The sequence below is a fragment of the Dendrobates tinctorius genome, unplaced genomic scaffold (assembly GCF_039654945.1).
Source record: "Dendrobates tinctorius isolate UK_male_01 unplaced genomic scaffold, ASM3965494v1 ptg000011l, whole genome shotgun sequence".
In the NCBI taxonomy this organism is placed as follows: Eukaryota; Metazoa; Chordata; class Amphibia; order Anura; family Dendrobatidae; genus Dendrobates; species Dendrobates tinctorius.
In genome coordinates, this window is record NW_027361679.1 from 128,103,115 (window position 1) to 128,114,996 (window position 11,882).

General features: G+C 41.2%; 1 protein-coding gene across 3 annotated transcripts in view; it reads left to right on the top strand.

Moving 5' to 3' along the window:
• Positions 1-11,094, top strand: part of NCLN (nicalin) — a 74,194-nt gene extending 63,100 nt beyond the window's left edge. For 2 of the 3 annotated variants that reach the window (XM_073547570.1, XM_073547563.1), the window contains exons 10-15: positions 323-410; positions 492-530; positions 718-881; positions 9,608-9,661; positions 9,795-9,873; positions 10,557-11,094. In XM_073547570.1, coding sequence (XP_073403671.1) covers positions 323-410; positions 492-530; positions 718-881; positions 9,608-9,661; positions 9,795-9,873; positions 10,557-10,616 — 484 coding nt within the window. In that variant the 3' untranslated portion in view covers positions 10,617-11,094. The remainder of the gene's footprint in view (positions 1-322; positions 411-491; positions 531-717; positions 882-9,607; positions 9,662-9,794; positions 9,874-10,556) is intronic. The other variant, XM_073547577.1, reaches the window with a different exon arrangement.
• The last annotated feature ends 788 nt before the right edge of the window (positions 11,095-11,882 follow it).

An 11,882-nucleotide genomic window follows, 5' to 3' on the forward strand; every position in this document is an offset into this window, starting at 1 on the left:
GGATATTTAGGTTATGAGCTCCAAAGGGGACAGTGATGATAATGTTTGTAAAGCCCTGTGGAATATAATGGCGTTATGTAAGTGAGTAAAAGAATTAGAATACGTTTGTAACCCTTTGCTTTCGACTTCACTGTTAGTCAAATTGCCTCTTTTTGCAAATACAATGTTTTAGAATATATTACTGAAAGGTTTTGTATGAGTTTCCCTAAGGGAGAATAGGATTCTTTATAAATATTTTCTTTGGAAGTGAAATTTGTACCCTGACAGCAAAGTGTAATAATTATTGTCATATACTGAAATTGATTTTGCATTTGTACCCTAGTTGGAAAGTGGACACAGAGGTGTTGACCCGTAACACTCGAATACTCGCTGAAGCGCTCACCCGTGTCATATATAATCTCACAGAGAAGGTACATTTAGAACTTTGACTGATTTAATCATCATTGTTTACCCTGTAAACTGTATTCAGATTTTGCTTTCTCCTACTACAGGGAGCGACATCTGACCTACAGATCTTCACACAGCAGATGGTAAGCAGGAAAAACAATAGCCAGGTTAATGGAGAGTGAATGGCTGCATAGGTCTGACAGCATTACTTGCTCTTAATGAATAAACATATTTGTGCTCATCCTTGTGGAATCAAACTGCTGTAACGCTAGAAGAAGATCATGATCATTATTTCTGCCATTGGTTTAATTTTCTGTGCTTTCGCTGCAGCAGGTCCAAAAGGAGCAGTTAGAAGCAGTGATGCAATGGTTGACCAGCCAGCCTCGTGCAGCACAGCTGGTAGATAAAGACTGCAATGTGCTCAACACGCTGGAGTATTACATGAGCCGATATCTGAAAGATGTAAAACTCTATCATGTCAAAGCTGATAAAAGGTAAGTGAGTAGATACAGATTAAAAAAGTCAGAGCTGTGGAGTCGGTTTGCCAAACCACCAACACCGTCTCCTCAATTTCTCTGACTCCAACAGCCCTGCCTCACTACTGAGCATGTACATACAGTGCAGCACAGATTCATCTCACCTAAAAGGCGAGAGCCTCCGATCAGGAACAGGACAAACATTTATAGGACATTTCAGAACTCTCCCAAGTTATTATGGAAACATTTACAGCACAGCCTGCACTGAAGGATATGAAGAAATTTAATTTTAATTTTAGGCAAATCTCTCTGCAGGAATTTACCAATCCCCCCCCCCCCAAAAAAAAAAAATAAAAATATTACATTCTTATGTAGCGCTTTCAAAGAAAAGTTCAGCAATACCTTTACTTGACCAGTCTGTTTCTCCATTTATGAGTAATCATCATTTGAACTGATTTGCAGTTGAGGCTGTAGATCTCAAGGCCCTGTCACTACAGGTCTATGCCCTGCCTCCTCCTACTGGTTGACTGTCAGCCTAAAGGGCCTGTCACACTAAGCGATATCGCTAGCAATATCGCTATAACGTCATTGGTTTTTGTGACGTTATAGCGATATTGCTAGCGATATCGCTATGTCTGATACTTACCTCTGACCGGCTCCCCCGCTGGTTATCGCTGATCGCGCGAGAACGTCCTGGACCATTTCTCGTCATCAGCTTCCTGCTGTGACGACGAGCGACTCGTGGACGCGGGCAGGAGGACGTCAGGATCGCTGCGTCTGACACGTAAGTAACGACCCCCGACCCCTGCGATGTCGCTGGTGAGATCTGCCTGTGTGGCAGCTCACTTGCGACCACTTAGCGATGTACCAGCGATCCTGACCGCGTCATATCGCTGGTTGGGATCGCTGATACATCGCGAAGTGCAGTGTGATTTCAGGCAAAAGAGCCATGAGTCAACCAGGAGAAGATTGTGCTGGGCGGGTAATAGAGCTGGAGTGACAGAGGCTTCAGATCTACAGACTCATATGCACAAGAAAGAGTTTATTACCATACCTTCCTTCCTAATTGCTGTAATATACTGTGTTGAACAAGCCCTGTTTATACAGTTTAGGAAGTAGTAATATTGCTTCCTACTTCTTTTTTTATCAATCATGTTATTGATGGAAGGAGGGGTGCAGGGCTTGAGCTACTGAACCATAGTCCTAGATCAGCTCTGCGATGCTGGCAGGAGGCTACATTGGCCTTGTACATGTCACCAATTCATCAATCATATAGGGAGTCAGCAATAAAAACATACAGCAATTTACTATATGCTGCAGTATTGATTCCCCCATAGCCACCAAAATATAAAAGCACATCCTTATAGAGGACCCCTCACAATGTTTTTTCTTTTAGACTTTATAGATCAGTAAAAAGGTGCAGAGATGCTGATTTTTTTCCTCAAGCGCAATGTGGAGATATTATTCCCCAATACTTGGGATTGATACAGTGTGTTTTATACAATGTTAATACAGTACAGTCTCTTCTGGCGCCATAATGTCAGTAAGGGAAAGGAGTGTGGAGATCTTAGCGGGATCACGTTTTAAAAGTTCAATCTTGCTATATTACCATACATTGAAATCATCTGTTCTGACCCTCTGTGAGGGCATGTTTTCCTCTGTATGATAATGCTGTTCTCTGATTGTAAAAAAACATCACAGAAACGAAGCAGTCTTTCTTACCAATACCTGGCCGCAATACTAATACACTACAGGAGGCAGTAAGCCCCCATAATTAAAGGCAGAGAAATCGCTGGTGCTAAACACTGATAAAAGCAACTACTCACTCACTTTCCAATCATTAGGGGGTGATTGCCTAAAATTCTAAATGCATAATTTGAAAATTGCAAAAATTGTAACATTCTCATAAAATTTCAGATGTTTTTTTAAAAAAAAAAAAACCCTCAACATATCGACCTAAATTTACAGCTAACAAAATACAATGTAGATGAAGGAGAAAGACCAGCATCACCGGCCTTCTTAAATATAGTGTGCTCGAGGAAGGTACTCGTGGTCCAGACTAATCAAAGTAGAAACATCAGCACCAGACAAGAAAATGAGACTGTAGATCTGGCGGCAGGGCTACTTATTTTGATCCAGCAAGGAGTCAAAATAGATATCGTCATAAAATACAATGTGTCACAAAAAAAAACATTCTCGGAAACACTGGTATATGTTGCCGTATTCCAGAGTTATGACCACATATGACACGTTGGATTTTATAAATGCAGCTCTGATAGTAAAGATTATCTTTCACCAGATTGAGCATATTAGACTGGCTATATCATGGAATAGTGGCTGCATCTGATTAAAACATAGTTTCTATTTTTTGTATTTCTCCTCATTTTTGCAGAGATATTAGCTTGCTAAGTTTAGGTTATAAGTAACGATAAATCCACCAGGTTGTTAACAGCGAATTTTCAGTTGGGGTGTATGCTTCTTTCCCTGCATGATGTTGACCAGTCATAAGCGGGAAACATCATGCAGAGGAAAGAGAGAATACCCCCCAAAATGGCTTAGAGCAGGTTTCTCATTGAGAGACAAGGTGGACAATACCATTGGGTCATCTTGTGCAGCCTCACAGGGGCCCACTACCACCTCCAAAGCTCCAAGCAACTTCTGTCACAGACTAATAATGACACATTACGAACAATTCCTGGCCTGCAAATGACCCAAGCAGTTCTTGCTGAGAGGCCCTCTTCTGCTTGTGTCCACCCATAGTGTGAAACATGTAATGACAGATTGTCTTGCTCTTGTCTCACTGCAAAGCTGTGTGTGATTAGAAGAGTAGAGCAGTGCTGAGTGTGATTACTAACACTGATTCAGCTTTCATCTAACAGCAGTCAGTGTGGGGAAAGGTGCAGCACATTACAGATCTAGCAGCTTTGCTGTATTCCCTTCCACCACATTGACTGTGGTGAGATGAAAGGTTTATGTAATTACACTAATCTCTGTTCTACTCCCCACACTTTGTAATCATGCACAGCAATGCAGTGAGATCAGACTGTCATTACATGTCTCACACAAAAAAAAAACAGTTTGCCCAAATGTATTGTCGGTAGGTGTTCTTTTGTACCCTGCATGATGCCGTTTGCTTCTGATTGGTCAAACTCATGCAGGGGAAAAAGTACACTTCCACAAAGACAAATCTGTAATTTTGGTGTTTTTAATTTTTTTTTTTCTTGTTACATTGTTTACCGATTGGATTAATTTACCTTTATATTTTCATTGGACTTTTACGAATGCAGCAATAACAAAAGTTGTGTATTTTTTTTAATTGTTTTATTTTTAATCTGTCAAAAGGGGGGAGATTTGAACTTTTTTAGTTTTTTTTTTTTTTTTATTTTCCTATTTTTACAAACTTATTTTTATTTTTTTTTTTGCTTTGTACAATATTTTTTAGTCCCCTTAGAGAACTTGAAGCTGCAATTGTTCAATCACCTGTGCTGTGTATAGAGAAAATCACCATATTCTATGAACGCTAGCCACAGGATGGCTTATGCAGCAGTATCGTAATGAAAAATACAGGGGTTATCAGCAGACCCCTGGTTGTTATGACAACCCGTTGGCGCCCTGCGATCACATCACAGGGCGCCAATGGGAACGTGGAATGACAAACTTCCCCCTCCCTGCCGGCAGATGTCAAGAGATTAAATCAGCTATCATGTGCCGGGAAAGATGTGGGCTCGGCGTGCAATCCTGAAATCAGGGACTCGATATATGACGTAAATGTACGCCAAATGTCGTGAAGGGGTTAAAGTAAAATTTGGATTTGTCACTAAAGGATTAAAGTTGCTGGCTTGAAATCAGTAGGGAAGTATCAAGCACAATCCAAACATTGTATTTTTTTAATTGTTGTTATTGAAGTTTTAGATTATAATGAACAAAATAAAAACAAGCTGGCACCTCTGTGTGGAAATGTTTAGAGAATTATATAAAGCATTTGTACAATAAATACCAAATGTAAATGGAACTTATAAAACTAATGTAAATGGCTTTCTTGGAAATATAGACAGATAAGTAACCAAACTAAGAAGAGAAGAAAAGGAAAAAGCAACAAAGGGTGGGGGAGAAGGAATGGGGGAGTGGGTGTCTGTGGCTCCTTGCATGTTCCAGTATTTCAGCTAGGTTTACTTAGGTTCTGTATAGGTAGGTGAGCGGGTCTTCAAGTAGCTCCCTTTCTAAGTACCCGGTTGTCTTGTAGAAGTGTGCAGAATAGCAATGAAACTTTCCCATGTATTAAAAAACGTTTTTACTCTTGGTTCTTTAAAGGGAATCTGTCAGTAGGATCAACCCTCCTAAACTGTTTATATGGTCATGTAGGTCATAGGAAGCTGAATAAAGTGATACCTTGATATCTGTCTTATTGCAGAGAAATCCACATTTTTCTTATAAGTAAATGAGCTGTTCAGATCTGTGGGCTGGACACTGATCTGTACTCATTTAGTGACAGTTACTAAGGCTACTTTCACATTAGCATTTTTAGCGCAGCGTTTCGTGTGCAATAGAAACGCATGCAAAAAACGCATCATGGTTTTGCATGCGTTTGCTTTTTTAAGGCGCATGCGTTTTAACCAGTTTCTAGCCATGTTAACTCTTAAAACGCTTGCCATTTTAAATGCAGGTGTGCGCATGTCTATGCACACGCCTGCGTTTACATAGACTTTAATGTGTTATTTTGTCGCATTCTGTGCGCATGTGTTTTTTTTACACAGGTTGGACGGACCAAAAATGCAACAGGTTGCGTCCGGAGCGCCTAGGCGCACACTACAAAAAACCGCATGCGCATGAAAACGCATGCAAACGCTAGACCATGCACCCGCCATGTTAAGCATAGGGGTGCATGGACGCGCACAATGCAATGCGCTAAAAAACGCTAATGTGAAACCAGCCTTAGTTTGCGGTTAAGTTGTAAACATGGAGACCTAAGCTACTGCATTTCTGCTCCTGGGGTAAGCAATAGAGCGAATCAGAAAACTATACATTTCTAATTGGAGGCATTTGCTAATATTATTACACCTATTACATATTATAATAGCTTGAAGATGGAAATGCCCCTTTAACTTTTCTAGAAATAGTTTGTGTGGTGGAAGGAAATCTAAATTTGGAGGATCCTTTTTTTTTGCAGTCATTAATACTAAATGTAGAAGGTTTTAGAGCCACTGACACAACTATATTTATTGCGATCTAACTAGCCAACAAGCCGCAGAATATATCCAAGGGCAGACAAGTAGTCAGGTGTTTTAAGACAAGACTCTGATTCTCAGCTAGTGCGTAATATCTGCTTGGGAGGGCACCACAATTGAAGCATGTATCAGCTGGATATATACCTAGTTTATAACGTCTGAATGGGGAAATAATGCTCTGTAGAAAATCCTTAGGGTCATTTCAACATATCTGGCCGATGGAAGTGTTGTTTTAGAGTACCGTATATTTCGGACTATAAGAAGCAATTTTTAACATGAAAAACTCTTGTTAAAAGGTGTGTGCATCTCATAGTCCAAAGGCAGCTTCCTGTGATGGATGAGAACACTGACACCATGTCCTTCCCAATCACCAAGAGAGCGGCTGTCTCTTCTCCTGTCTGACATTGATCTATATCCAGAGCATGAGATGAAGCTACCAGGACTGAATGGAGACAGCATGAACTGAGCAGGTGAAGGACTTTTTGCATGAGTAATTCAAGGACCTTTCAGGTCATGTGACTGATCATATGACTTGAAAGGTTCTTGGTTTAATCAAGTGGAAGGTCCTGCAAATGCTCTTCTGCTGTAGCCTCCATACAGGTCCCGATCAGTAACTGCATGGTAATGTAAAGTGTGTGTGTATGTGTCGATATTTGCATGTATTAGAGTGTGTGTATGTACAGGGGTTGGACAAAATAATGGAAACACCTAACGTTTTGGCATCATAACCTTCCAACATGTTATAAACATGCAAACCGTGACATATTGTAATGTTTTGTAGTTGATTATTTGTGTTATGTGATATGTGTATGTAAATTAACTGTTTGTTTTGCAGAATTGTAAGAACATTGATGAGAACCTGATACCAATGGCAGACCTCTCAGATTTTCAAAGAGGCTAAATTGTTGGTGCTCGTATGGCAGGCGCTAGTGTAACAGAAAGTGCCCGAATGCTTGGCGTGTCAAGAGGTACTGTCTCCAAAGCAATGACTGCGTTTGAAAGAGAAGGAAAAACGTCCGCAGCAAAGCACAGGTCAGGCCGAAAGTCGAAGTTGACTGAGAGACCGTCGGACTCTAAAGCGAATTGTGAGAGAGGATCGCAAGACCACGGCTCCGAAAATCACTGCTGAGCTCAATGAACACCTACAGAACCCAGTTTCCACGAAAAATGTTCGTCGGGAGCTGCACAAATCTGGATTCCACGGAAGAGCTGCAATTCGAAAACCGCTGCTCTCAATGACAAATGTTTCCAAGCGTTTAGAGTGGTGTAGAAACCTCCAGACTTGGTCCCTCAAGCAGTGGAAACATGTGATATTCTCAGATGAATGATAGTTTACCCTATTTCCGACCTCCAGCCGAGTGTACGTTTGGAGACAGCCGAAAGAAGCATTCCATCCAGACTGCCTTCTCCCAACCGTAAAACATGGCGGAGGTTCTGTGATGATCTGGGGTGCTATTTCATGGAGATCCGCCGGGCCAATGATATCCCTTCATGGAAGAATTAACAGCCGCGATTATTTAGGCATTTTGGGCGACCAAGTGCATCCTATGGTTCAAGCACTGTTCCCGGAGGGGAACGCCATCTTTCAGGATGATAATGCACCAATTCATACAGCTAGAATCGTTAAAGCATGGCACGAAGAACATTATAATGAAGTTGAGCATCTCATCTGGCCCCCACAATCCCCAGACCTCAACATTATTGAGCATTTATGGTCGATTTTAGAGATTCAAGTTAGACGTCAATTTCCGCCGCCATCATCGCTCAAAGAACTGGAGGGTGTCTTAACTGAAGAATGGGCTACAATTCCTTTGGAAACAATTTACACCTTGTATGAATCCATACCTCGGAGAACTGAGGCTGTAATTGCCGCAAAAGGTGGACCTACACCATGTTAAACTAACTTTTGTTGATGTTTCCAGGTGTTTCCATTATTTTGTCCAACCCCTGTATATGTGCATATATAGCTGAGCTGTGTGTGTCCATATATGCACATGTAGCAGAGCTTTGTGTGTTTATATGTACAGGTAGCAGAGCTTTGTGTGTATAATAGACACTGCAGAGAGACACTAACAATAGATTTATTACCTCCCTATTCTACCCTAGTACATTAGCATTCGTGATAATGACTTCTCCATTTTACATTGCCAGGGAAGTTTTAATTAATAGAAAAAAATGTTCTTCCTATTTTCTGCTGTCTAAATCTATGATTCATCTTATGGTAAGCACAGTCCATAAAATACGGAAGGTTAGCTGTAATTTGTATGTAACCCTTTCTCATGTGCATCACTATGGAATCAATGGTGCTATATAAATAATAATAATTAATAAATATGAGATTTCAATGTCATCTATTGACCGCATCCAACAAGGAAGGTCTGTTGTGGTTGAGTTGTATTCAATGGAGATATCTGTACAGAGCAGATATACAGCCTCTAGTATCCTGAAGATCTCACAGCCCATTCTGAAAATCAGAGGGCATAGAGGCAACTACCCACATAACTTGTTGCCTGCAAGTAAACAAAAATTGTGATATGTATTTCTGGATTTCTTTCATGTCTGAGTCAGACGTGAATGAATTGGTCTTGAGGTTTGGTCGCGAAGGCTTTGGACCAACTTTGAAAGACTGTATGGAGAAGTCAGGCTTCTGTATAAACATAAAAGAGGGTCTATTTTTTTTCTTTTTACGTATCCTTTTTTTGTTCCAGGCCTGCCATTGTGTAATCAGTAGGAGTTTTTCCCTTACTGTTGATGGAAGGTCTCCATAACGAGAGTATAAAAGTTTGAGTAGGGATAGTCGGGAAAAGTAGGTCTGGCCCAAGTGAGGATCAGTGTGGTATGAACAAACGGTGCACTTCTTTTGCACACGCTTCTTAATTTTGGTGCTCCCCCACACATAAATGCTGCATGCTATAAGTAAAGATTTCTTTCTCATGCATTTTTCCCAGAAAACAGCTTGTTAAAAATCATTACATTTTATTATGTTTTTATTTACAAGCTAAAAGAAACTAAAATAATCTGCATGGTGGAAGCCTTAGGCTGTATTCACATGTCTGTATTATATGGTCCTTGCTTAGCCCCCAATTCCTGAGCCGGCGGAAAGTCTTCGCCAAACTAACAGCTTCGTATATGCCTAGAAGACTGTTCATTCCGTTCAGGAGACCCAGAAATTGTGGGCCAGGCATGGCCCATATCATACAAATGTGGGAACTCAGCCTTATCGTTTCCTCCTGTCCATGCAATTTGCAAGAAGCTGCAGCAGAGGCTCCATTTCTGAAGTCCTTTCCTGCAGAGTGCGCGGTCATGAGCTCCGTTATACAGCAGAAAAGCCAACGTTCCCTTAGTTCCTTGGTTATTAGTTAGATCCTGCGCGCAGATCAGAATGTTACAGCAGATCAGAGAATAGCCCTTTTCATTACTCTAAATCCAATTTTAGATTTATATGTTGTTTTAATTGTATTTTAAAGAGAACACATTTTTCCCACGCTGTTTTTTCAAATATATCTCCTATTTTTGCAGAGACCCAGAATTTGTGTTTTACGATCAGCTGAAACAAACAATGAATGCATACCGGTGAGTATAGATCTAGCTTAAGCTGCGATTGCAAATTCTGTGTTGACAACTATAATATGAGCGTACAACATGTATTGAGCTGCTGCTCATTTCCTTCATCTTTGCTAAACTAGTGGTTTGTTTTCTTCCTCAGAGTGAAACCAGCAATATTTGATCTCCTGTTGGCAATCTGCATTGCAGCTTACCTTGGCCTAGCATACCTTGCCGTTCAGGTACATGGTTGTCTTTTATTTTACGATTTGCTGATTATTAACCCTCTGATGCAGCAGTTAATCTTTCATATATCAGCACTCTCCCCACTTTCTTGGTTGGCTGCATGCCCATACAGAGCTTGCTTTATTTGATTAAGAAAAAATGAATAGTGCTGAAAATATCAAGTGTAGCAATATTCACCCTCCCCTGGTCCAGCAATGCCTACCCACCACTGCTCCCAGTGATCGTTTACAGCCTGCAGCACATCTGCTAGCCACTGGGCTGAACACAGTTGAAAGAGGAAACCCCCTTTAAGAAGAAAAAGGTGGTAATGCCCCCCCACCCAGTCCCCAATGAAATCTTTCTGCTGTTCCAGCATAGATGCTCCAGTTGTCCCTACTGCTCTTCATTTACAAGCTGCCAGTCTGTGGCCTCAAAAGTCAAGAGTTAAGAAAAAATGGATGGGCACGATCACAATGCCTGTGCTAGATTGATAGGGGTCTGCACTCTAGAAATTAAACCTAGATTGACTACTGTGAGCATTTTTTTTTCTCATTTTTTTTTTTTTTCTTATTTTTTTGTTTTCTCATTGTTGTCTACGTACAGCACTCTTCCAATTTATGCTGATATTAATAAAAATCATAGCTTGGCTTTTTCATGTCTGTATACTTAATAATATCTGATACCTTTGGTCTTTTCGCAGAACTTTGGAGTGCTTTATAGGTTAGTCCAGAAAGTGGCCTTGAAACCAAAACAGTTGTGAAGACACATTCCTTAGCCAAGTCTCATCCATTGGGATCCTGATACCTCTGAGAAGGGGGTTTCACTACCACATAATCATTGTTATGTTGCTTGAAGCACTGGAGGATGAATTTCATCTTGGCCCCTTGACTCTTTTGCATGGATCTCAGCATCAAGCCTTCCTGTACTAAAGTGTTTTGAGCAGAATAAATTGGTAGTTAAATATGGCGATCACAGGAAGCAGATGTTCCCTTCTGCCCCAGAGAAACGGGCTTCTCTCTGTTGGTACTCAGGAATTAACTGTGAGGGTTAAATATTTTTAAGTATTTATGATGCCGACATTGTCCCAACATTTTGCATTTTTCTTTAGTTTTTGGTTTATTTTTATCATGCACTGACTCACCCCCCGTTGTGACTATTTAATTGAAGATGAGGATGGAATCTAGAGTGAACAGGGACTTAAAGAAATAAGAAAAAATAAATGAAACCATAAAACAAAATGTGACTTGTGTATTTGTGATATTATTGGCAGAGCTACAGCATCATATTATAACTGCTAAGGGTTTTTATTATCGTTCAGTATATATTCAGTATATATGGTTCAGTATTTATGCCCCCAGGACCATCAGCAGTTATGTCTGCATATGCAAATACCCTTCCTGATACTCCCTGGATTACATTACACACACAACCAGATCTATAGAAAATGTATTTCTCTTTCGCTTCATTGGGGGACACAGAGACCATGGGTGTATGCTGCTGCCACTAGGAGGCTGACACTATGCACAAAAAAAGGTTAGCTCCTCCTCTGCAGTGTACACCCCACCGACCGGCAGGAAATTCCTCAGTTTAGCTTAGTGTCAGTAGGAGGTGGACACGGGTCCTTCATTGGACCCATATCTACCTCGATGTGCGTCGTTCCTTTTCAGGTTACCGGAGGGATACAGTGTGAACAGTCACAACTGTACTCTCACAAGAGGCTATGAGTACTGTCACCCCGTATCCTCATAGTTCTCCGGGCGGACCACTGGCTCAACACAGGTGACGGCCAGCGAAAACGGATGGTCCTTGCCCCCCGCCTCCCACCCACTCGCCCACCAGAGCCTGTCGGTTGGACGAGGCACGAATACGTAAAAGATGGACAGACAGCGTGGGATGAAGAAGGTACCTTTATTGGAGCAAGAAACTGCAAAATGCCTGGGAGCGGCGCCAAGGTAGCGCCGCAGTTTCTCGATCACCGCATTCCTTTTAAGCCCCGGCTGCGGTGGGGTCTTCGTCACCCCGGCTG